Raw genomic sequence first — 27,370 nt, 5'->3', positions numbered from 1 at the left:
GCAGTCTGGTGTAATTCTGATAGGTCTGCCTTTATATGATACTTGACCTTTTTCCCTTACTGCTTTTAAAATTCTGTCTTTGTTTTATGCATTTGGTTTTTTGACTGTTGCGTGGTGGGAGGAATTTCTTTTGTGGTCCAGTCTATTTGGAGTTCTATAGGCTTCTTGTATGTGCATGGGCATCTCTTTCTTCAGGTTAGGGTAGTTTTCTTCTATAATTTTGTTGAAGATATTTACTGGCCCATTACCTTGGAGGTCTTCACTCTCTTCTATACCTATTATCCTTAGGTTTGGTCTTCTCATTGTGTCCTGGATTTCTTGGATGTTTGGGGGTTAGGAGCTTTTTTCTTTGACTGTTGTGTCAGTGTTTTCTATGGTATCTTCTGCACGTGAGATTCTGTCTTGTATCTCTTGTATTCTGTTGGTGATGCTTGCATCTATGTTTCCTCACTTCTTTCCTAAGATTTCTATCTCCAGAGTTGTCTCTCTTTGTGATTTCTTAACTGTTTCTACTTCCATTTTTAGGTCCTGGATAGTTTTGTTCAATTCCTTCACCTGTTTGTTTGTGCTTTCCTGTAATTCCTTAAGGGATTTTTGTGTTTCCTCTTTAAGGGCTTCTACTTGTTTACTTATGATCTCCTGTAATTCTTTAAGGGATTTTTTTGTTTCCTCTTTAAGGACTTGTACCTCTTTCCCTGTGTTCTCCTGTATTTCTTTAAGGGAGTTATTCATGTCCTTCTTGAATTCCTCTATCACCATCATGAGATATGATTTTAGATCCAAATCTTGCTTTTCCATTGTTTTGGAATATCCAGGACTTGCTGTGGTGGGCATACTAGGTTCTGATGAAGCCAAGTAGTCTTGGTTTCTGTTAGTAAGATTCTTGTGTTTGCCTTTCGCCATCCGTTGAGCTCTGGTGTTAGATGTTCTTGCTGTCTCTTGCTGGAGCTTTTTCTTCCTGTGGGTCTGTAAGCCTGTGTCAGCACTTCTGGGAGATCAGCTCTCCTCTGGTAAAACCCAGGCACAGATGACCGTGGATCAGTTGTCCCCCCTGAGTCCTGGGGTCAGAGCACATCCTGGAGATAGGCTGTCCACTTTCAGGAAAGGTGCAGAGAGAGGTGTGGATCTGTTATCCCTCCTAGGTGTGATCTGAGGTAAAAAGGATCCTGACCAGGCTGCCCTGCCTCTTGTGAGGCCTGTGCCTCCCTGCTGGTCCCACCTTAGAAAGTCACCGGAGAGAAAATGGCAGATCTGGTGGGCCATCTCTCTAACCCCTCTGCTATACCATTCTAATTCCCTCCCTATTCTTTTTTTTAGACTACTCTTTCTTGTCATTAATTAATATCTTAATTTATAGCTGTCTAGTTTGCATTGACATCACTTTGCTTCCAATAGTTTGTTATAATAAGCCTGCACTGCTGTTGAGGTCTAGTTAGTCTTTACCCTTTGTAATCTTCGCATCGTGTGTTTACTAAAACTTCATTTTACTGAATAACAGTAGTTGGAAATAGTAATATGGGTTTTAGGGTTGTATGCATTTGTCTGTTTGAGTGTGGGCCTCTTATAGCCTAAGATGGCCTCACATTCAGTGTAGCTGAGGTTAACCCTCAGGAGTGCTGGGATGACAAGTGTCTATCACCACACCCAGCTTGAGGGTGTTTGTTGCTTTCATTTTTGAATGTGGATATTTCTAAAGGAGACTTGACTGTTATTATTGAGGTGGGGGGGGGGTCTCTGTGTAGTCTTAGCTGTCTCTGAACTCACTCTATAGACCAGGCTGGCCTCAAACTTAGAAATCCGCCTGCCTCTGCCTCCCGAGTGCTGGGATTAAAGGCATGAGCCACCACTGCCTGCTGCAAAAGGGGACTTTGTGTTAGGAGTCTCAGTGTCCAAAATTGTGCTAGTGAATGGAAATGGAAATGAGGGATACTACGCTTCCTGAAAAGAAAACTAGTTTGATGGCTGAGGGAAGGAAACAGCTGATGTGTTTCTCAGTGGCCTCTAGTGTCATTTGTAACTGCTATGTCCGCCTAACACTTAGCAGCTCTAATGGACACGGCTGCTCCTCAGTCATCAGATGGTAGACAGAAACATGCTGTCACCCTTTCTGCTGCCTGCATCCTGACATTCCCTGGACTGCTTCTGTCATTTGCTTCCTTCAGCCTGAAGGTCTCTGGGCTTGCTGGTGCAGCAGGTCAGCTGCCCCTGTCATGTCATTTCACATGTGTTTGCACTGATGAGCTGGGCCTTAGGAAACTGACTGCTTCTTAGGGAGAAGGTTTATAGCAGGGTTTTTTTTTTTTGCATTCAAATATTATAGAAACTTTGAGAAACACCACCATGTTTAGTCACTACCAAGAACATGTGCTTACATTTATTTACATTTACTGTAAAACTAAACAAGAACTCAGTTGGCAGACCCAAGACTGGGGTTTCTCCGTTAGTAACACTTCCAGCATTTATTATAGGGAGTTAAGTTGTAGTAAGATAGCTGGGCTCTGGGCTGTGGGAACATTTTTAATGCATTTATAGATGGAGGCTGCTTACTGCACTGCCCAGTTTCTAAGCCCTCAGAGGAGAAACTGTGATCTGTAAACTCAGAGTGTTGGCTGCACAGTTAGGCTGCTACCACGGTGATTGCTGAGGTGATTGTAGAGGCTCTCACCTCAGTCTGTTAGCTCCAACTCCTCCCAGCACTCGAGAGGAGCTGTCAGGGCCAAGCATCCAGATTGCCCCAGCCAAGTCAGTTTAGGCTTTTCAAGTGCCTCATCCTCTTCTCTTTCCTTCTCCTTTCTCTTCTTTTCTCTTTTCTTTTCTTTCTTTTTTTTTTCTTCTTTTTTTTTTAACTTCACATTGCCATGTTCAGCACTTTGGCTGGACAAGGGTGCTAGCTTTTTGGTAACAGCTCACAAACATGAGATCATAACTTCATATAAACTTACAAGAACTATCCCACTTAAAAGGATACTATTTGAACATTTTTTTACATTAAGGGACAAATGGTCATGTTTATAAGATCAGTACAAGTGATCTGACTTCATCTTAAAACATATCAGCAGGGACTTTAGTTAGAAGACCTTAGTGACAGCATTCAGATGTGATATTTGATAGGAATGGCTGTAACAGAGAAGTGACATTAACCTTGAACTTGAGCTCTCAATTAAGGATTTAATTTAACTTTAAGCTTTTTAAAAAATTTTTTTTCAATTTAATTCATATCAAAGCTTACTTTATACTTATAATTACTTATATCAGCACCCCACTCCTTTGGTTTTTTGGCACAGGGTTTCTTTCTGTAGTCCTGGCTGTTCTGGACTTGAGACCAGGGTGGCTTTGAACTCACAGAGATCTGTTTGCCTCTGCATCTGGAATACTGAAAATAAAGGCATGCACCACCACATACAGCTGCATTTCTCTTTTCTATTACATTTTCCCCCTTTTTGTTTTATGTGTATGGATATTTTGCCCGCATGAATGTCTGCTTTATGCATGTACAATACTCCTGGAGGTCAGAAGCATATATTGGATCCCCTAGGACTGGAGTTAGAGTTTTGGGTGGCCATGTGGGTGCTGGGAATCAAACCTGGGTCCTCTGCCAGTACAGGAAGTACTCTTAACTCCTGAGCCATCACTCCATCCCCAGCACTGGGCATTTCTTAATGTATGGTCTTAGGGAACCTTATGAACCCACTTTTAGAAGTATTTTCCAATGCTGAGTCTATGAGTCATGAGGAAGGATGGTTGCGATCTGTCTTCTTCAGGGAGACACCTGACTTTAGGAAAGCAATCTGCCAAAGTGTGCTAGGAAGGCTTGGAATCTTGAGGTTAGAATATTCAGTCCCAACCTTCAAGACGGCAATAGGAAATGTAATCAGAAATGTATTAGTCACTTTCACATCACTAAGACACAACAACCTAAAGAGAAAGCATTCACTCTGGTTCATGGTTGAAGGGTTCCATCCATGGTCACTTGGCCTCAGCACTGCCATTATGGAAAGACTATTCTTGACTTTTGAGGTCAGGAAGCAGCCATAGCAAGGTGCTCTCTAGAGACCCAGCTCCAGTGACTTGCTGCCTCTAGCTCCCACCTTCTTCTTTCCCACTTCCCAAGAATGCCATCATATGAGGTCATGAGAGATTGACCTGTCACAATAGCAAATCTCCCAGACATGCCCTGAGGTCTTGTTATTCACTGTCCAGGCACTTTCTAATCCAGTCAGTGATGCTCAAGGTTGGCCATCAGCTACATAGCTGCTAAAGTGGCTTTTCTAACCAATGGTAGGCTCCTGAAAGACTACGGAAGCCTGCCGACAGGTTCTATCTTGTGCTTTTATATACAATATATATAATACATATTATATATAATCTGTATATGCACTTACACCACAACACACAGTAGTCAGAGGACAATCCTACATGTACAACAGACTAGTGGGGTTCTCCTATCTGTACTCCCATTTTACCATAATGCTACTGCATCTGCATTAGGTGGACTCTGGGACCTGAACTCAGTCAGGTGCATCCACTGCAACACAGGTTCTGATGCCCCAAGTCATGTGGACCCATCTCAGGGAGTTTCCCTTGCACCACTTCAGCTCTCTTACTACTGGGTGGGGATGTAGGCAATGGTAGAGCTGTTTCCTGCCACAGCTGAGGACCTGGATTTCATTCTCAGCACCAGCCAGAACAAACAACAACAAAAAACTTCGTCTTTTCTCAGAGATGCTGTATGAATTTCCTTATTTATTTGCATTTGCCTATATAGATCCACTTTAACAAGTGGATTAAGATTTTTAGCTCATATTCCAATAAACCTCTCTATAAAGCTCTCCAAGGCTTGTTCTGTGTCCCACTGTTGCATTGCTGCATCTTGACTGACATTTTTGAACTTTACACAGGTGATATTCTTGAATTTCATGGTCCAGAAGGAACGGGGAAAACAGAAATGCTTTATCATTTAACAGCCCGATGTATACTTCCAAAATCAGAGGGCGGACTGCAAATAGAAGTCTTATTTATTGATACAGATTACCACTTTGACATGCTGCGGCTTGTGACAGTCCTCGAACATAGACTCTCGCAAAGCTCCGAGGAAACCATAAAGCTCTGCCTTGGCAGGTTGTTCCTGGCGTACTGCAGTAGCAGCATGCAGTTACTGCTCACGCTGCACTCCCTGGAAGCCCTGCTCTGCAGTCACCCTTCTCTCTGCCTTCTCATTGTGGATAGCCTGTCATCGTTTTACTGGATAGACCGAGTCAGTGGAGGAGAGTGTGTGGCCCTGCAGGAGTCAACGCTGAAGAAGTGCTCTCAGCTCCTAGAGAGGCTTGTCACCGAGTACCGCTTGCTGCTTTTCACAACAACACAGAGTCTAATGCAGAGAGGCTCAGACTCAGCCGAAGGGCCTTCTTCGTCCAAGCACCCATGTGATGGAGACATGGACTACAGAGCCTATCTCTGCAAGGCCTGGCAGAGGGTTGTGAAGCACAGAGTCATCTTCTCGAGAGAGGACGAGGCCAAGAGCAGCCGGTTCTCATTAGTTTCACGTCATTTAAAAAGTAACAGTTTAAAAAAACACATTTTTATAATCAGAGAAAGTGGGGTGGAGTTTTGTTGATCTCTATCATCAAAAAGGCTTTTAGGTGCACTAAGGCAAGTCTTTAAAAGTCTTTTATAGGCTAAAGTGGTTTGATTCTAAAGCTTTTAATTCTGGGGAAATTAATATAAACAGTACAGAAAAACTTGGAGCTGTTCTGTCCCCTCCAGGGTGTGGAAGGTCAGTCAGAACATACTGAACTCCACGGTGCTTGTTTTGAAGCTCAGTACATGATACACATTTCAGACTAGGTCACTTTCTGAGTACTTTAGGAAGGTTCACCGCTCATCCCTTGGCTCCTTGAGACTGTGGCTGGAGAGGGTGTACAGAGTTGTTATGTCAATCAAAGGAAGAAGCACAGGGCCACCTGCTCAACTGCCTCCCTCTGGAATCTGGAGTGAGCTGGGTGTGGTGGCTGGTGGATCTCTGTGAGTTCAAAGCTTGTCTGGTCTATATAGTGAATTCCAGGATAGCCAGAACTACATAATGAGATCCTGTCTCAGAAAGCCAATCAATAAACAGATAGATAAATAGATGAGACTGGAATGTTTGAGCCTTCCTCCGCTCTCCCCCCATTTTCCTGTCTTCTACCTGCTCCCCTTCCCCCGAGGATGTCATATAGTTCAGGCAAGTCTTCGTCACATTTCTGCCTCTGAGGTGGCTCCTTGGAGCCAGCAAGTTTTGATAAGTTACACTTAAATTCAAGATGAGTTTCCATTATTTGGGGCTTCAAATTTTTCAAAGACAGGGAAATGATGTACTCATTTTGGAATTCTGAAGTTTATTTTGGAATGCTCATCTCATTAATTGATAGATTCTGAAAGTGTTAAGAGTTAAATATTAATAGTGTTTTCTTCCTTATTTAGAATAGCCAGAGATGCGTTGGAACCGGCTGTTATTTCCAGCTGTGAGCTGAGGGAAACTCTGGGTGCTAGGTGTCCATGAAACCCAGAAAGAGTTTGCACTGCTCAGAAGGTTCCTAGTTAAGATTACTGTTGCCGTGATGAAACGCTGTCACCAAAAGAATGTTGGAAAGGGAAGGGTTTATTGGTTTATACTTCTATATTGTAGTCCATATTTGAAGGAAGTCTGGACAGGAACTTATGAGGGGCAGGAACTTTGAGGCAGGAACCAATGCACAGTCCATGGAGGGTGCTGCTCCCTTGTTTGCTCAATCTGCTTTGTTATAGAACCCGGACCATCATCGTAGGGTGGCCCCACCCACAATGGACTGAATCCTCCCTGATTAATCATCATGCCCTGCAAGCTTGCCTACAGCCTGATCTTATGGAGACATTTTCTCAACTGAAGCTCCCTCCTCTCTGGTGACTCTATCTAGTTTGTGTCAAGTTGACATCAAACTAGCCGGCACAGAGTACCTGTCGGAAGAAGGCTTTAGAAAATCCCTTCACATGCTCTGACCCAGGGATAGGCCCACACATGTGATGTTCAGACTGACTGCTATTCTCAAACCTGCTAATGCCTATGTCACAAAATATCTTGTTTCCCCCTTTGTTCACTCATATTACCAGAGGTTTATGAGTTAAAAAGCATCCTGTAGAGAAGCTGAGACTAAATTTCTTCTTTATGAAGGCACAGCCATGTAACTTGCTGTCTGTGCCCTGCCTGAGTGCCTAGGCCTGCTTGCACTCACCGCAGGGCTTCTGAGGCTGTCTCTGTATCTAGAGCCTGCTAGGCTGCCTATGGACCAGGCTGGACAGCCCTCAAGCAGAGAAGGTAGAAGCTGACTTCTGACTTCCTCGGCCACTGCAAGGACGACAGCCATTTGTTTCAGTAATGCTTCCCTTGGTGTATCCTGTTCCTCAGTTAACTCTTCTCAGAGACTAGGTTTGTGTTCATCAGTGAGAAGCCTTTTGTTTAAACCCAGGGTCTCACTGTGTAGTTCTAGCTGCCCTCCTGATTGCAGGTATTAAAGGTGTGTACCAGTCTGCCTGGCTCATTAATGTGATTTAAAAAATAGTTTGAAACTAAAATGCAATTGCATAATTTCCATATTCTCTTTCCTACCCCCAGTCCCTACCATGTACACCACCCACCTTGCTCTCTCAAATTCACTCATGTTTCTGGCCTTGTTTTTCTAATTGTATATAAATATACAGATAATTTAATTGTATATAAAGACACATACATTCCTAAATATACAGCCTTCTCAGTCCTTATAATGTTATTTGTATGTATGTTCTTAGGACTGACTACTATTGCATAACCAGTTGGAGTGCTCTTTCCTGGGGGAAACTTTTTCGCCTGCTCTCAACATTCCTTAGTTGCCTGTAGATTTTTGTCTAGGGCTGGACTCCATGAGCTCTCCCCTTCAGTGTTAGCATGTCTGTTGGTGTTGTCGTTGCTCGGGTCCTGTTTAGGCAGCCATGTTGAGCTTTCCTGAGCTTTCTAGGAAACAGTCTTACAGCAGACATCCCACCCTCTGCTCTTACAGTCCTCCTTCTGAGGTGCTCCCTGAGCCTTGGTGCAAGATGCGTTGTCAATGGATGACAGGCAGGGCACCGCATGCCCACTTCTTCTCTTCCTCTTGATCTCGTGGTTTTCAGTAGTGGTTTCTGTTGCAAAGAGACGTTTCTTTGTTGAGGGATGAGAGCTGTACTTATCTTTGTATATTTACAATGCACAGAGGAATTATGCTGCTTTAATAAATGATTTATTAATATAAATTTAAGCATTTCTGTATTTCATATTTTCATTTTCTTTTTTAATTAAAAAAATTCTTGTGTGTGCCAGCGAGGGTGTGGAGTTCAGAGGCCAGCTCTCGGGATTGGTTCTCCCCTGCCATCTTGTGGGGATCAAACTCAGCCTGTCAGAACTACACATATGCACCTGTACATGTCACACAGGAATAATTTAGTAGTATTCATAATTTCCCTCATGGTCAGGTCGAATGACCTATGGAACCTATCATTTTTACAGTGCTATTAGCTCATAGAAGACATGCGAACTCAGTCTCTTCCTCTCACCCCTATAATCTGGTGAAGTGTGTGACAAGCAGCTTTGCAAGGCTTAGCAGAGTTCTACCCTTGATGGGATTGCGTTTCCCTTTTCTTTAATGGACTGGGTTATTCAGAACATGACTAAAATATAACAAGCTTCTGTTGTAACCTAAATTATCAATTGTATAATTAATGTGCCAGACCAGAGACTTAATTAACTTAAAAAGATTGCTGTCTGGCCTGATGGATAAAATTAAGATTACTGGTTGATAAAAATTTTTTTCTGTTATACTAAAAGTTATGCTAATGAGACTTCATGAACACCTTGGCAATTCTAATGCCTGTCAGGGGAAGGAGCCTTAAAGAGAAAGAAGGAGTGTGTTATAAATTATATAGGTAGCAGATGCAGGGTGCTACATAGGACCTAAAGAATAATATAAGTGAGTGGTTATAGGTCTTAAAATATTGATCCTGTTTATTAGGGGATGAGGAGTCCTTACCTGACCTAAGGGCCATGGTAAGAACCTAGTTATAAAAATGCATGTTTGATCCAGACATTCCTTTTGGAAGATACTTACAGAACTGAAATATCATGTAGCCTGTTTGTGGAGGCAGGTGACATGCAGCCCAGGCTGATCTCCCACTCACAGTAGCTACTTTACCCTTTCACTTCCTTCCGTATGTCTTCCATATCCCTTAGCTGTAAAGCCCATCTTCACACACACGCATTGCTAGGCAAGCTTTGTTAGAGGGAGAAAAATTCTTCCAGAAGGCAATGCTGTCCTGGTGCCTTGGTATATTGCATGCTGTGTGGCCCTGAGGGCCTGAGTGTCATCCCTAGAACCCATGTAAAAAGCCAGGTATGATGGTGCACATTTGTAACCCCAGTGCTGGGAAGTGGAGACAGGCTGAGCCCCGGACCCATGAGAAAGATCCTGTCTCAAAACACAAGTGACAGTGCTTTGAGGGATGACCTTTGACCTCCAGTCACGAGCTCTTGCCCCTGCCTGCACAGATGTACACATAAATACAGGAGAAATCCTGAGGTGTTGAATAATGAGTAAAGCCAATGGAAAGTACATCATTACTAAGAAATTAATGATAAAACAGCCACTATTAGCCCAGAATACCCACTGACAGCCATTAATGCTATATTCTTATAAGGTTTATGTTGCTTATTTGAATTCCTCCCCATGTGTGTTCAGGGAGAATTGCATTCCCACTAATAGCTGAATATGTACATATGGGCTTCTTTCTTTGTTTGCTCTGTTTGTCTTTTTGAGACGGTCTCACTATGTAGCCTTAGCTGGCCTGGGACCTTGTAGGCAAGGCTGGCCTCAAACTCATATAGAGATCCACCTGCATCCACCTTCAAGTGTTGGGATTAAAGGTGTAAGCCACCGTGCCCATGCTCAGAGAATATGTAGTTTTTTGGGTTTGTTTTGTTGTATTTGGTTTGTTGGTGTTTTTTTTTTTTTGTCGGAGGAATGGGGTAGGGGGAATGTTTGTTTGATTTCTAGTGGAACAAAAGGCCTTGTGCATGCTATACAAATACTGGGTGTCGGGCATGGACCACCATGGCCAGTTTTGACTACATAGTTTTTGATAACCTCACTAAAATGGGGAGGGGGTAAAATTGGGACACATTATATTTAAAGTGTCAGAGAGCTGAGACGCTAGTGAGTCACTATGTTCTGGGAGAGGGCAGGTGTCCCTTGACAAAGATGAGTGTGGTCATTCTGGAGGGAGCAAGTTCCTGGATAGCCATGGCTACACAGAGAAACCTTGTCTCAAAAACAACAACAAATTTACATCTTAAAAAAGAAAATACTAGAAAAAATGTAAGTTGGAGTTTGTTAACATAAATTGATATCTGATCAAAATGTGGCAAGTTTTCCATAAAGTTTTAGCGTCTAGAAAGGTGTTTTCAAACATGCAAGTTATCTTTATTTAACACCTAAATCTAATGATAACAAACTGTAAAAGAACAGAGGGGGTGGGACTGCTGCCATGCCTGGCTAAAATACTTTTTGACAGCCTTGTAGAGACAAATTTCCCTACATAAAGCTTATGCATTTGAAGTACACTAATCATGGTGGAAATCAGTAGTAGGACATACCTAACGTGTACATGGCCCTGGGCTCAGTCCCTGACACCAGCAACGCTGTTAACGGCTTTAGTGTTCTAAGTTATATGGCATTTCATTTTAGAGTAGTTTTTAATGTGTGTGTGTGTGTGTGTGTGTGTGTGTGTGTGTGCGCGCACGCGCGCGCGCAGAGGCCAGAAGAGGGGATCAGGCGCGTGCGTGTCTGCGTGTGCTCGTGTATGTGTGTGTGCATCTGCGTGTGTGTGTGTGTGTGTGTGTGTTGCTCACAGAGGCCAGAAGAGGGGATCAGGTGCTCTAGAACTGCAGCTACAGTGTGTTTGAACCAACATATGGCTACTGAAAAAAAGAACTTAGGTACTCTGCAAGAGCAGCAGCACTCCTAACCACTGAGCCAACCCGCTCCTAAAGAAACCCCACACCTGCTAGTTGTCACCCCAAGCCCTTCTTTCCCCAGCCCTAGGTACCCACTCATACATCCTGCTCTCTCTGCACTGTGCCACCTGAGCCATCTCCTGAGCCCCAGTTTTTGGTTTTTGGTTTGTAGTGCAGGCTATCCTTGAGTCACTAGGATGACCTGGAACTTCTGATCCTCCTGCCTCACTTCCTGTGTGCTGGGATCACAAGTATGCACTGCTACACTCCTTTTTTTTTTTTTCCCCCAGTATCTATCTAATCATTTACAGTGTTTATTGTTTTGCCTACTCAACTCCTACTAATGAACTCTTAATTTGTTTATATTTTCCCTAAGTCCCTACTTATGGCTTAGTGATAATCCAACTATGTCTTTTAAATTTAAAAAGGGGGCTCTTACTTAATTAAAGGATGTTGGCAGCTTTGTGTTTTCAGCATAGTAATCTCTACAATTGAAGGTTGTAAGACAAACAGACCCATCATAAAGGAACGCTTTGGGGAACATCCATGAATCTGAAGGGTTCAACTTGTGGACATTTCATTTGTATGAACTGGAAAAGGTATATTTTTGCCTAGTGTAACAAAATTTGTTATTTGTGATCTGAAATTCCGTGAATGTTTCAAGATTAGAGGACTGGATTTCAGCTGTGATGGGGACTGCTGTGGTTCTTGTGTAGCCAGTAAATGATTTAGAATTTGGGCAGTGTGCCTCTGACCTGGGTAGGTTTGTCTAAATTAAGAATACAGGGTAATGTTTTGAGTATCTTCAGTCTGATGCTTTATATCACATTTCATCTGAAGTCTCAAATTGACACACATTAACCTATACATCTTCAGACCTTTTCAAAATTGTACTTGATATGAGCTTGATACTGAACTACCTTATTGCAGTTCAGAAGCTGGCAAGTGTAATGAGTGTTTCCATGGAAACCTTAATGTAGTATTCCCTTGCTTTCATTTAAATTTCGATTTTAATATTACATTAACATTTTTGCATTTTGTGGGTAGACATTTGAATTAATATCAAAGTACCCACTCTAATATAAATAAAATATAAGAAATAAAAATGTGATTTTTCTTCTGAGGAGCAAATGAACATGTAATTCAGGATGATGTAGAAATAACAATACTTGAGTTTTACGTTACTGGGTTCCATTCATTTATTTCAGAAATTCTTAAGGGATCCCTGTGAAAGATGAAGGAGTGTTTGTGGATGGCTCTTTAGTCTGTGTGTTTAACATCTACACTACAATTCCTAATTCCTGGAGCCTTACTGGATGGTCATCAGGTCACCACTGTGCCCTGATTTATTCTTCTCCATTCTTCTGACTAGATGACCTCTAAAGTCTCCTTTCCTCTGTAAGTCCTTATTAGTGTCACTTATGGGTGATACAGTTTATCTTACTTAAAACAAAAGTTATACTATCTAGTAAGGCTTATCTATTTGAATCCATTGTACAAAAATCTAACATACCACAGATAAATTATAGTATACACAGTATTCCTGATAAGGTTAGAAATACAGTATTGAAAATCAAAGTGAGTAAGGTTAAGAGAGGAGGCTCAATGGGTAAAGTGCTTGCCATGCAAGCAGAGGACCTGAGTTTGGTGCCCAGCACCCACTTAAAAGCTGGGCACAGTGACACCCCCTCTGTATCCCCAGCTGTGGAAGTAAAGGGAGACAGGTAGATCCTGAGGGCTTGCTGGCCAGCCAGTCTAGCCAAAATGCTGAGCTCAGGTTTAGTGAGAGACTTTGTCTTGAAAGTAAAGTGGAGGGACTAGAGAGATGGCTCAATAGTGGTCCTTACAGAGGACCGGGGTCAACTGCTAGGATACATATGGCAGCTCACAACCATCTATAATCCCAGTTCCAGAGGTCCAGTGCCATCCAGACAAATATGCAGACAAAACATTCATACACATAAATTTAATTAATTTATTGATTGATTATTGAATAAAAAATAAAGGAGAAAATAATGTAGGAAGATGCCCAGTGTTTCCTGTGGCTAACTGTAAAATATAAAAGAAATGACAAATGTAACCCAGCCCAGAGTGTGTGTATGTTTGTGTGTGTGTGTGTGTGTGTGTGTGTGTGTGTGTGTGTGTGCGAAATGTGATAAGGTAAATGCCCTGATTAAGTGAATGCCTCAATTTTGATTAGCTAAAATGTTACCATGGAAGTCAAGCCTGGGAGTGTGTGAATGGAGGTGCTAAGGCCAAATGCCTGAGCTGAAAGAGACTTAAAAAACTCAGGTAGTGGTGGCGCACACCTTTAATCCCAGCACTTGGGAGGCAGAGGCAGGCGGATTTCTGAGTTCGAGGCCAGCCTGGTCTACAGAGTGAGTTCCAGAACAGCCAGGGCTATACAGAGAAACCTTGTCTCAAAAAACCAAACCAAACCAAAACAAAACAAAAAAAACGGTCTGGCCACTGCAACTTGCCCAGATCCCAGGGCCCAATGGAGATTCTTCGGGTGGAGACCAGCTCATTCCTGGAGCCAGTCCACCAATTCCAGACAACCCAACTCTGGACCAAGGCTCCAGTGGAGAAGCAGAGCACAGCAGGAAATGCCTGCACAGCCTTTGGAGTCAGGTTACAACATATGCTGGACCAGAGGTGAGTGAAGACTGTGAATGAATGCAATCCCATTTCACTTTCTATTTGTTTTATGAATAAATACTAGTATAACCTGATCCTCTAAGTCACTGGCACCCTCTTTCTCTCACTCTCGGCTCTATCCCTAAACCTGACTCGAGACACACACACACTTGCATATGCCCTAAAAATAAGTTCAAAATAAAATGTTAAGTAAATGTTTTTGTAAAAAAAAAGAAAAAAGAAAGGAAAAAAAAAAGAAAAGAAAATCTAAATATAGATTGTAGTGGTTTGAAAAGAAATGGCCCCCATAGGCTCATAGATTTGCATGCTTAGTTATCAGAGAGTGGCACTTCTTGAAAAGGATTAGGAGGTATGGTCTTGTTGGAGTAGCTGTGGCCTCGTTGGAGTAGCTGTGTCATTGGAGGGTGGGCTTTGAGGTTCAATAGCCTAAGCTAGGCCCAATATAATTCTCTCCCTGCTGCCTGCAGATCCAGATGTAGAACCCTCAGCTACTTTTTCAGCACCATGTTTGCCTGCCTGCTCCTCATCGTGACAATGATAAACTAAACTTCTAAAACTGTAAGCAAGCCTCAGTTAAATGTTTCCCTTTGTAAGAGTTGTTGTGGTCATGGTGTCTCTTCACAGCAATAGAACACTGACTAAGACTCATGAATACAATTTGTAGGCAAGGGAAGGAGGGTATGATTGGAATGAACACTTGGGTATCAGCAGTGTACAGTTCTTGAATTGGACACTGGTGGGCGCCCAAGATTCCAGCATGTGGGAGGCTAAGGTAGGAGGACTGCCTTGAGTTAGAGGACGGCTAACAAGGTCTGATACCAAGACCTTTGATTCTTGCTGATGCACTACAATGAGTATCATTTAATCCCATGTGTAAAGCAGAAACCAAGATCTTGAGGTTTCTTATTACTCCCTGTCTTAGGGTTTCCACTGTTGTGAACAGACACCATGACCAAGGCAACTCTTATAAAGGACAAGATTTAATTGGGACTGGCTTACAGGTGCAGAGCAGTCCATTAGCATCATGGCATGGCTCTGGAGGAGCTGAGAGTTCCACATCTTGCTCCAAAGGCAGACAGAAGACTGCCTTCCATACACCTAGGAAGAAGCTCTCTCAAAGCCCACCCCAACAATGACATACTTCCTCCAACAAGACCACACCTCCTAATAGGGCTGCTTCCCGGGACAAGCACATTCCAACCACCACACCCCACTCTCCCTAAAAGAAATTTGGAAAATTATACATCCACTCAAACCTCTGACTTTTTCAAATTTTTCATTATTAGTTTAATCTATGCCAAGTTATTTAATTCCTGGCATATTAGCATATTTGTTATTGTATGAATGTATCTCTGTGCATCTGGAAGCTAGAAGGCACCATTGTCCTCCTCTACACTCACCTCTTGCTTTGAGCAAAGTCTCTCTCTCCCTGAATCTGGGGCTTGCATTTTCTGTGCCAGGCTGGGAGCCATGCCTAGCAACCCTCCTGTCTCGCCTCTCTTTGGAGCTGTAGTTATAGGTGTGGGGGAAACCAGGCTTGTGATGTGGGTGCTAGGACCCACACTCCAGGTCTAGTGGTTATAAAGCAAGCACTGTTAACTATGGAGCCATCCCTCCAGCCCCATACATCATTTTAAAATAAAATATTTATGAAATATACCCTGCAATACCTACCTTCCACAAGTGGAAAAGATGGGTGATTGCCACAGGCTGGAGGAGGGGCCAATAAGGATCTGTTTGATGGGTGTGTATTTCCAGCTTTACAAGATGAAAAGATTCTTAAGTTGTCTGTGCAACTTACCACATTTAATATGATTAACACAGTAAACACACATGTATATTGCCACATTAAAAAATCCAAAGTAAATTCTGAAAGTAAAACTTGCATTTAACAGTCAGAATTTTGTATTAGTTGTAGTTTTTATTTCTTTTCCTCCCCAGGATATTTTAACCTAATCTACTATACTACTTCTTTGATCATATTTTATTGGCTTTTGCCAAATCACATATTTGTAACAAATGTGTACATATAAGTTTAAATTTGAGACAGTGTTCCCCTGTGACCTCACAGCACCGAGTATTTAATAATTAATTTTACAAGCTCTGAGGTTGAGTGGGGGATGTAGCTCAGTTGGTAGGGCATCTGCCTAGCATGCATGAAGCCCTGGGTTCTAGTCTTATGTACACATGTGTTACACTCCTGTAATCACAGCACACTGGATATAGGACACAGGGACATCAGAAGTTCAGTGTCATCCTGGGCTCCATCACAAGTTCAGGTTCAGCTTAGAATCCATTTGAGACCCTATCTGAAATACAGAAACATTATGATTACATCACTACTGTTGAAGCAACCTAAATATTTAGGTTGTTCATGAAACTAGATGTGATGGTTTTGATTGCTGACTTGGTAAAATTTGGAATCCTTGAATTTGGAAGAATTTAGAATAACCTCAGAGCTATACCTTAGATGTCTCTATCAGGATGTTTCCAGAGAGTTTTAACTGAAAGGTGTGAACTCCCCCCAGATATGGGCAGCACATGGACTGATGTGCCAGACTAAATTGAAGAAGAAAAAAAAAACAAAAACAAAAAGAGGGAGACTCCTGGCTACAGGAGCATCCATTTCTCCCCAGCCCCTGACTGACACTCTTCATGAAGGACTATTCCTTCAAACCATAAGTCCAAATAAACCTTTCTTCCCTTGTGTTGATTTTTGTTGGTATCTGGTCACAGAGGTGAGAAAGTAACTCCTACACATTGAACCAAGAAATGAGTTGTGACTGCCTGACTGTGGCCTCTGAGCTAGTCTTTAGGGGCATTTTGACAGATTCTTGCCAAGGGCTAGGAAATAGAGTACCATCAGTCTAGATTAACAGGCTGTTCCAAGAGAAATGCAGCCGCAGCGGTGAATTCCCAGCTCAGGAGGCCACAGAGGAGACCGTGAGCTCACCCCCACACACCCCACCCCCGGGAACTAGACTAGGCCACAGGTGTTGCATTCTGCCAGAGCGTGAGTAATTGAGTAAGGCAATATTCAAAGGTGAGGGATTAATTTGTTTGGTGAGGAAATCCCAAGACATCACAGTACAGAGGCTATGGTGTGGTCCCTGCTTGAGCTTTCCAGGTCTACAGAGAGCAGCAGGTGGAGCAGAAAGAAGAGGGAAGCCGGCAGTGTGGCAGGAAAGGAGAGAAAACTTGGCGTGGTAGACAGGGCAGAGGCAGGCCAAGCACTGGGACCATAGGAAAGACCACCATCCATGACCTCACTTATAAATCTGCACATTCATCCAAATGGAGCCGAGATCCAGCTCACATGCCACTGAAGGTGTTCCGTGCTTGAAAGCGACTGCTTCTGGCTGTGTCCCCAGCCTCAGCCACCAAAGCATACCAAGGCCTTTCCAGCCATGGTGGGTGGGAGTTAGAACACATCTGAAGCCCCAGACGTGGCAGCCTCATCCACACGGTGCTGGGTTTGCAGGTTATGGAGTCATAGAGGTTTGCACCAAGCTTCTAGAAAGCCTTTGAGGGGGTTGTACCTAGTTGAGGCTCATGAGAGCTGTCTCCCTTCTTTCTTGCACCCCCACTTCCTACCTCACACATGGCTCACGTGGAAGTGTCTTGTGTTATTTTCCTGGATGACAAGGGTCAGGACAACTCATATGTAAACATTTCTTCATACAACTATGTTTAACTCCTTAGATTAAATTCCCAGAACTGTTACTGCTACTTAAGCTCATTTTAGCCAGGCACAGTGTCACGTGCCTGTAATCCCAATACTTAGGAGGGGAGATAAAGAGTGGACTGCAGATCCCAGTCTAGACGGGGCTACACATGACACCCTGTCTTAAGTGAACAAACCAAGACCATTTTTTCCTACTTGTAAATAATCGTGTATTATATTCTGCTAATACATGTTAACTGCAGGCATTTTACAGAACAAAGAAAAATGTAAATGATATTAACTCTATTGTTATATCTTCTTTCAGGTTTTCTTAAGTATTATAATGATTTAGACCATTTGGGGAGTGTTGGAGAGAACAAACTTGCCCTCAGCACCCACACTCAGCCCTCAGCACCCACACTCAGCCCTCAGCACCCACACTCAGCCCTCAGCACCCACACTCAGCCCTCAGAACCCACACTCAGCCCTCAGAACCCACACTCAGCCCTCGGCACCCACACTGGCAGCTCACAACTGCCTGGTACTCCAGCTCTAGAGGTTTTGATGCCTCTGCCCTCCACACATGCACACCAATCCACACACAGCCACATAATTAAAAATAACTCTGTTAGACTCATTAAAAACAATTGTTTCACTGGCTATTTCCAGAACTTCTCATAAGAGAACAAAAGAATAGGTCAATCCAGTCCTGTCATATTCTGACAGGACATTAGCTGTTTGGTGTAGGAATGCTCCCTTCTCTGTGCTAACTTACTTAATGTTGCAGAGAGCTTTGTACTAGCCTGGAATTATATCAGTGTTAAATATGAAGACAGACTGAAAGTACTTACACACGGACGCACACACACACACACCACATATGATAATAAATAATGTCCAAAATATATCAGGTTTTTGGTAGCTTGAAAGAAAAATGCCCCCCATAAACTTGTAGAGAGTGGCACTATTAGGAGGTGTGAGCTTGTTGGAGTGACTGTGGCCTTATGGAGGAGGTGTGTCACTTGGGGTGGGCTCTGAGGTCTCAGATGCTCAAGCCAGTCCCAGTGTCTAGTTCTTCCCTTCCTGCTGCCTGCAGGTCAGGATGTAGAACTCTCAGCTCCTTCTCCAGCACCATGTCTGCCTGCATGCTGCCATGCTTCCCACCATGATGATGATGGACTGAACCTCTGTACCTGTAAGGCAGCCCCAATTAAATGTTGTCCTTTATAAGAGTTGCCTTGGTCATGGTGTCTCTTCACAGCAGTAAAACCCTGACTAAGACAAAGCTGCTTGTGTGGCTGAGTTGGTAGAATTCATACTTAGCTTGCCCTAGGCCCTGAATTCAGTCTCCAGCACAGCATAAAGCAAGTACAGCAGCACACACCTGCAGCCCCACACTCCAGAGGTGGAAGCAAGGAGAGTAAAAGTCAGGCCAACCTGGGCTATGTGAATCCCTGTTGTAAGAAAAGCATAAAAAAATAAAAAATAAATGAAATGCCTCAATCTGTCACATCTTATAATTTAGCATGCATTTTTCTACCTAAATGGAGTCATTTTGAGAAAAATATCTGACATCAGTCCTTCATCTATTTGCAGTCATTCTCTTAAGGGTGATTTCCAGTCAAACCTGTATACAGTCCTTAGACCCAACTGGCATGTTCCTTTCTCCAAAGAGCTGTTGCTGGCTTCCTCCAACTTAAGCCTGATCCAGTCATCTTACCTGTGTCCCCATGTGAGCACTTGGATTTGCATGCAGATTTTCTTATATTAAATGTTGGGCCTACAAGGTGGTTTAACAGCCAAGCCTGACCCTGAGGACCCAACTCCGTCACTCTGACAACCATACATGGATGGTAAGTTACACACCTACACACACACACACACACACACACACACAATTATAATATAAAAAAACCTTAAGATATGTTCACAGTTGGAGAGTTGGCTTAGTGGCTAATATAATAGCACTTGCTCTGTTCTCAAAACCACAGATGGTCTGTAGCTGTCTGTAACTCCAGTTCTAGGGATCTAAAACTCTCTTCTGGCCTCTGGGCACTGCATTCATCTGATGACAGGCATGCATTCAGACAAAACACCCATACACATAAAACTGAAAATAATAATTAGCTGGGCATGGTGACACGTGCTTTTAATCCCAGCATTCATGAGGTTGAGGAAGCCAGATACATACTAGTTTGAGAGCAGCCATGGTATAGACCAGTTCCAGGACAGCCAAGGCTTCGTAGTGAGGCCCTATCTCAAATAAATAAATAAATAAATAAATAAATAAATAAATAAATAAATAAATAGGAAAAAAACCCACAAAATTACTCTTTTACCCTTACTTTGACTTTTTGCTTCCAAATCAGGTTGCTGCCAAGCAGGAGCAAAGCATGCTACAGTTACAACTATGCTGAAACTGGCTAGTCCAAATCTCTGCTTCTTCATGTCTCCTCTTTCACTAGTGGATATTTATTCTGTTGGCAATCTAGAAAAGGATGGGTCAGAGGGTTTTGCTTGATAGTTTTAGATAATCCGTCTGCCAGCAGCATTTATTAGGCCCTCCCTCTGTGGGAAGAGCATACCCCAGAGGGCACAATGAATGGGACAATATGGGGAGTGCCAGCACACTTCCATGTCATTTTCAACCAGCATTCCTCCTGGCCAAAGCTGTGAGGGAAGGTCCCAGGGGTGAGGCAATGAAGCTAACTCACTAGCATCTCCCCAGGGAAGCAGAGAGAGTCCCCATGCCTTGATCAGCTTACCATCCAAGCGTGGTGGCTAGTGCCTGAGTAGGACAGTGACAGATCTAGACCTTCAGACCTAAATCCAAGATACCCGGAACTCACAAGAAAACATTTCTTTAAGTGAATGACCATCAGAGCTACCTTGAGGAAGGCTATCTCCCTCAGGACTGACAGTGATTCTATGATTTTATTTAACTTACTTTATTGAGCTGTTCAAGGCTGAAATCCTAGCACATGTGAGGTAGAGGCACGAGGACCTGATACTCAGGGTCATCCTTGGGTACATAGCAAGTCTGAGGCCAGCTTCAGCTATCTGAGGCAGTACTCAATAACAAAACAACCAAAACAAACAAACAAAAAAAAAATGGCCTAGCTCAAATCCTTCATGTCCTTTGAGGCCCCTCTGATCCTCCTTGGCCAGGACTAACATCTGCAAACTTACAGTATCCTCCATTTGAGACTTGTGTACTATCTTGGCTAATCTCCCAGTTAGTTCCCAGAGAACTAGTTTCAATCCTATACTTTTATAGCTTCCACCAAGTTTGTTGCTTTGTCACACAGGAGGCGCTCAGGAATCAATGACTGTTGGCTGGAAAGTTAGGAGCAGCTCCTTCCCTAGCCAGTGTAGGTAGAAACCAACTGTAGTATGAGTGGGGGGTGGTCAGTTTCTGGCCAGCCACATTGTTCACTTGTCTTGAGGTCACCAGTGGGTCCTCTGAGCAGCGGTTTTCAGCCGTCCACACCCATGAGTGTCGTTTTCCCTGTGCTCAACTTTGTGCTCAACTTTGTAGCTGCATTTGTTTAGCAGAGCGTTTCTGGAACTATTCCTAAATGTTCAATGTGCCACTTAAATTGGACTCATCTAATGAAGAGCAGGGTGTGGGGAGAGAAAGAACAAGCCTGGTTTCATATGAGAACATGCATTTCACATTTGGGTGAGTGAGAGGCTTATTAAAGCAACATGTCCTATTCTTCATGCTAAAATCTAATAAGGACTATTAAATTAAAGTATTAGGGGCCAGGGCTATGACTCAGTGCTGGAGCACTTGCCTGGTGTGCTGGGGGGCCCTGGGTTCCATCCTCAGCATTCAGGGGAAGCTGGCATAGTGGGGCATGGTGGGCGGCACACCACGTAACTTCAGCACTGAAGGACAACTCCAACACAATGTCTGGGACCATTTCTTCTCTCCAGGCTAGCCTGTCTCCCAGTCATAGAAACTAAGGATAAAACAGACATCTTCATATATATAACACGTGTCTTGGAACCTGTCTCAGAAGAATATACTAAATAGCCCTGACTGAATAGTTAAGAGTTGCTATGAACTAACACAGACCACAAGGGATTGCCTTTTTGTACGTGACCATGAATCCTGATCCAAGTACTTTGTAGGACAAAGTACTCAAAGTACCACTTGGGCACTTGGAATTCAGGTCTTGATGTATTTGCAACAGTAGTCCTAAGCTCAGTGGTAGATGAGCACACGGCTTAGGTTCACATCCAGGACCTGGGACTCTGCCTTTCTATCAGGCTCCTGGATGGTGCTCTGGAATTAGTCTGATGGCTCCTAAAGATTCTACAGGGAATGTGGTGCCCCAATCTCTGAGACTGCTGCTCTATGATCTATTCTAGTTGCCTCTTTATTTCTGTGCTAGTCCACAGGGCTGCTATGCCTTCTCCTGCTGATGGAGCCCTGTTATTCTACTGCACAAAAATAGGATTATTCTACCACACAAAATAGGACTCAGCCACCTTCTTTTAGAATAATGAGGTATTATAATGGACAAGCAAATCACCATTAGAAAGGGATTCTTAAGTTCTCTGCAGAAACAAATTCACCTCATTTGAGATGAGTCAAACTAGGAAGAGTCAAGAACAATACTGCTCTTGCAGAGGACCCAAGTTTGGCTCCTAGTACTCATGTGGGAAGACTCATCATGGGATTGCTACCCGTAACTCCAGTTCCAGGGGCTCCAATGCCCTCTTTTGACCTTTGCCAGCACCTGTACACATGCATATACACCGCACATGCACATCCAGAATTAAAAATAAAAAAACTAGTCAAGCCAGTAAGTGTTGGTTTTTAACCGTCACCTCACAGGCCTGGATTCACAGATTTCACTGCGTTTCTGCATCAAGAAGCATTCTCCTTTCTGAAGATTGCAAATGTGAGGATAATTCAGATCCTACATGTGAGAGCTAAACCTAAACACACAGTTATGGAGAACATACGGCCACATGAAGTAGACAGTGTTCTCTCAGATGTTGAAAACCCACATCATAAGGCTGGGTAGGGTGGCACGCACCTTTAATCACAGCATTCTGGAGGCAGAAACAGGCAGATCTCTGAGCTTGAGGCAAGCCCGCTCTGCATAGTTAGTTCCAAGCCAACACGCACTACATGGTAAGACCCTGTTTCAATCAAGAAAGCACAAATTGACCTCAGGAAAGGGCTAGAGTGTGTAGGCTAGAAAGACCAGCACAGGGGCCTCTGTGTGCACTGTGGAGAAGCCCTCATCCCTGCTGGGTAAGGACTGCAATATGACACACAGGCACCCGGAAGCAACCCTTCACCCATTGGGAAGCCTAGTGAACTCATTGGTTGCCCAGAATGAATTTTTGGAAGGTATGGGAGACCTGGGAAGGAATTTTTGTAACACTTGTTTTCAGTTAAACATAGAGGAGTCCTGGAGCTGGCGAGATGGCTCAATGGGTAAGAGCACTGACTGCTCTTCTGAAGGTCTTGAGTTCGGATCCCAGCAACCACATGGTGGCTCACAACCACCTGTAATGAGATCTGACGCCCTCTTCTGGTGTGTCTGAAGACAGCTACAGTGAATTACGCCCGGAGCCAGCGGGGCAGCAAACAGAGGTCCTGAGTTCAATTCCCAGCAGCCACATGATGGCTCATGGCCATCTGTACAGCTACTGTGTACTCAAACACATAATAAGTAAAATAAATCTTAAAAAAAAAAAAAACATAGAGGAGTCCTGTGCCAGGATTTAAATTGAGTTTTGAAGTTGCCCTCTAAGTAGGAATAATGAAGTCCTCTAAGCATGTCCAGCACTTCCCTCTCCCCTCTCCCTCATCTCTGCTGGGTGAAGACTGCAGTATGACACACAGGCTCCTGGAAGCAACCCTTCACCCATTGGGAAGCCTAGTGAACTCATTGGTTGCCCAGAATTTCTCTCTCTCTCTCTCTCTCTCTCTCTCTCTCTCTCTCTCTCTCTCTCTCTCTCTCTCTCTCTCTCTCTCTCTCTCTCTCTCTCTCTCTCTCTCCCTGTGTGTGTGTTTGTTCCTGTGGTGAGTGGTGGAGGCAGGAGCTCAGGTCAGTCTCCCTCAGCAGCCATTCACCTTGTTTGTTTAGTTTTGGAAATTTGTTTGTTTGTGTGTTTTCCCTAAGAGAAAAACAGAGTCTCTCCCATGGGCTTACTATTTAGGCTAGAGATCCATCCTCTATCTCTGTCTCCAATGCTGGAATTATAATCACACACTACTATGCCCAGCCTTTTAATAAGACTTCTAGGATCTGAATTCAAGTCCTCTACATCCTTGGCCCCAACCAATTTCTTAGACAAGGTATTACACTGTAGTCCAAGCTGGCCTGACACTTACTACGTAGCCCAGTCTTGCCTCAAATTTGTGGTGATCATCCTGCCTCAGCCTCTCAAGGATCTGTGTATGTGTGTACATGGTGTGTATGTGTGGACATGTATATAAATGGTGTATGTACATGTGTACACATGGTGAGGGAGAAAGAGAAGCATGTGTACGTGGTGTGTACATGTGCATTACTGTGTGACTGTGGCACCATACATGCCATAGCACTTGTGTGCAGGTCCAAGGACAGCCTTCTTGTTTGAGACAGGTTGTTTTCAAGCTGGCCCTGGGTCTTCTGAGGATCGTCCTTCTCCTGACTCCCATCTCCCCATAGCAGCACTGGGACTGCAGACGCTCTTGCCCCCAGATTTTCTGTGGGCCCTGGAAATTAGAACTCAGGTTCCACACTTGCACAGCAAGTGCCTTTATTCACCGAGCTGTGGCCCCGCTGGCCCCTCTTGTAATATTGTTTACCATCAGTACTTCAGTCTGGTGTCACTTGTCCTCACAGGGTGGGTTGAACATTTTCAAATCTAGAATCCTGTTCACTGCAAAAGAAGCCATGGCTTTTGGTTGTTGTTTGAATTTTTGTATGTGCATGAGTACCTGCATGTGTGTCTATGCATGTATGTGCCATGTTTGTGCCTGCTGAGTGTTCTACCTGCATATGTGTCTATACATGTATGTGCCGTGTGTGCCATGTTTGTGCCTGCTGGGAGAAGAGGTGATAGATTCCCTGGACCTGGAGTTGAGGATGGCCGTGAGTGAGCCAGAGTGTGGACGCTTGCAATGGAGCTTTGACCTTCTGCCCCAGCAACAAGTGCTCTTAACCAACCTGAAACCGTGGCTTTTAGGAAGATTCCATGTTCATTAGATAAAACTACAAGACGAGATAAGGACACTGGAATCAGTGCTAAGCAAAAAAATGATTGGGGAGTGTGTTCCACCAAGGAAAGTGAAAAAATAACCAAGGAGCTGTGCCCTACCAAGGAGAGTGACAGCTTGGGAGCCATTAGGAGTCACCTGTCCCTTCAACCCCCTGAGTTACCCTGCCTCACTGCCAGAGCTCTGAGATGCAGGGGGCTTCCTGTAAAGTGACTTACATGGGTTCTGAACTCTGAGGTTCTGGGTGTTTAGAATTCACCCACATTAACTGTGTAAAACTGAAGCATAAGAGCGGACATAGTAAGGCTAACTGAGTCCTAAACAGGAAACTTCCCGTGCAGCTTAGCTTTCCTCTACTTTACACAAGCCTAGAAACTCCTGGGGAGGGAAAGGCTGACAGAGAACTCACCTCTGATTGGGGGGCTTGGTGGACCTGCTCTGTATGAGAAAAGTAGCTGAGCAAGCAGAGGGCAAGCCATGGTCTCTGCCTTCAGGTTCCTGCCTTGTCTTTCTGTCCTGGATAGTTGTCTGTCAGCTTGACACAAGCTGGGGTTGTCTGGGAAGCGAGGAACCTCAGTTGAGAAAATGTCTCTATCATATTGGCCCATGGATGTGTGTGTGGCATTTTCATGACTGGTGTGGAGGGCCCACCCACTGTGTATGGCCCCACCCCTGGGCTGGTAGTCTTGGTTTGTGTATGAAAGCAGACTGAGCAAGCCATGGAAGGCAAGTCAGTCTTCCTCTATGGCCTCTCCATCAGCTCCTGCCTTGACTTCCCTCCAGGATGGACTGTCAGGCCTGAGTCACTATTTATCGCCACAGTACAGACGAAGCTCTTCCAGGTACCAGACACCACTGTCGCTGTTCCCCCAGACCTGGGTTTCCAGCTGGGGAACTGAATGGCAGTACACCTGGTTTGCAGGAAATTCATGATGTTGGAAACAGATCAGAAGAGAAATGGAGGAAAAGGTAGGGTGAAAAGAATAGTGTTGGTTTCTAGATGTGGCCAGTAGCTTGAAGAAGCAACTGACAAGAGGAAAGCTTACTGTGACTCATGGTTAAAGGGGAGCCCATCCACCATGATGAGGAAGGCACAGAGCTGACACAGCATACCAATGGCAAAGCAGCAGCCCGTAAATCCCCTGGCCAGCGCTCTGCCCCATACACCTGTCCCTACCCGTGTGCTGGCCAGCACTCTGCGCTCTGCCCCATACACCTGTCCCTACCCGTGTGCTGGCCAGCGTGTGCTGGGGTTACTTCCATGCCTAGTTGCTTGGGTTTTGTATTGTTGTTGTTGTTGTTATCTGAGACAGGCTCTACCTTCTCAAAGTTCTAAAAGCACCCCCAACAGTGCCATGGGCTGGAAGCAGGCATGGATGACCTTTAATATTCAAACTAGAGCTAGAAGGAAGGGAGGAAGGGCCTGCGCCACCGGCAAGCTTCTCTCCTGGAGGCTCCCTGAGATTAGTCACCCAGTCTTGAGTCTTTTGCATCCACTTTTTTGCACATCCTCAGTCCAGTTCAGCCAGAAGGAAGAACGGTAGGAACTCACTTCCAAGCACCTTCCAGACACAGCCAGGGGACAGCCCTCCAGCAAGTCTAAGGAGGTCCCTGCGACACCTTCAGAGCATTACAAGTCTAAATTGGACAGTACTAACGGGGAAAATACACACTAGAACATTTTAACAAAAATTACATTTAATGAGGCTGGATGTGGTGGTGCACACCTGTAATTCTAGCATATAGGCTGGGACAGGAAAATCAAGAGTTCAAGGCCAGCCTGGGGTCCACAAGCCCCTGTCTCAGGAGGGGGAGGGTATGGTACTGTGGTGCCTTCTTTCTCCCTGCCACATTCCAGCACTCAGGAGCTGAGACAAAAGGATTACTGCAAATTTAAGGTAAGCTGAGCTATAGCAAGGCTCTAGAAAGGAACAGGATCTGGAGAGACAGCGCAGCAGTCAAGAGCGCTGGCTACTCTTCCTAGGACCTGGGTGCTTCCAGCACCCACATGACGGCTCACAACTGTCTGTAATTCCAGTCCTAGGGGATTGGAATGCCCTCTTTTGGCCTCTGCACAGACATATGTGTAGACAAAATATCAAAAATATACACATAAAATGTTAAATGAAGGGGGCTAAGGGAAGGCAGGTCGCTGTGTCATTGGGGGCAGAAACAGGCTGCTTTATTCAAACCATAATCAGGGTGATGAAAGGAGAGCCTTGAGAATGTTTCACAGTCTGGTTTCCAGCAAAGCTGGCAGGGTGGGTGCAGTTGGCATCATGCCCTATGTAGGAGCCTTGTTAACTGGTGCATGAATCCTCCACACACTCTCAGGAGGCAGCCTCACTGCCTGCCCAGGCTTTCCCTAATGGATTTCCATTTCTATCGATTGGGGACTTAGATGCTGGCTAGCAATTAGTCCTAATCAGGCAGCAGGATTTTCCTAGGGGGCTGCCAGGGAGCCTAATTGCTGGCAGCTGTGGGAAAGCCAGCGACCAGAGACAAGATGTTAACCCCCAGCTTCCCGGGCTCCACCTAGACTTGACCTAACAGAGTTCCTCCAAGTGTGTGAAGAAAGACATGCACCACCCTCCTTCCCTGAGATAGGGAACCCTTCACAAAAAACCAAAGCAAGATTAGAGAAAGTCACATGTCTGAGATTCTCAAAACTTCAAACAACTGCAGTAGTTACAGTGAGTTGTTATCTCATTTTCTAGGCTCTCTTCCTCCCATCTCCTCTGTGTGTTCTCGTGTACGTGTGCTTGTGTGTGTGTGTGTGTGTGTG

At 44.2% G+C, this 27,370-nt stretch overlaps 1 protein-coding gene and 1 pseudogene across 2 annotated transcripts in view; both read left to right on the top strand.

The window, feature by feature from the left end:
- Positions 1 to 8,280, top strand: part of Xrcc2 (X-ray repair cross complementing 2) — a 27,286-nt gene extending 19,006 nt beyond the window's left edge. For both annotated transcript variants that reach the window (XM_031380229.1, XM_031380230.1), the window contains one exon: positions 4,899 to 8,280. In XM_031380229.1, the coding sequence (XP_031236089.1) occupies positions 4,899 to 5,614 (716 nt within the window). In that variant the 3' untranslated portion in view covers positions 5,615 to 8,280. The remainder of the gene's footprint in view (positions 1 to 4,898) is intronic.
- A 5,249-nt stretch (positions 8,281 to 13,529) lies between these two features.
- Positions 13,530 to 27,370, top strand: part of LOC116097634 — a 26,747-nt pseudogene continuing 12,906 nt past the window's right edge.

This window comes from Mastomys coucha, unplaced genomic scaffold, assembly GCF_008632895.1.
Source record: "Mastomys coucha isolate ucsf_1 unplaced genomic scaffold, UCSF_Mcou_1 pScaffold19, whole genome shotgun sequence".
NCBI lineage: Eukaryota > Metazoa > Chordata > Mammalia > Rodentia > Muridae > Mastomys > Mastomys coucha.
Note: the sequence above shows the minus strand (reverse complement) of the source record. Positions and strands in the feature narration are given on the sequence as shown.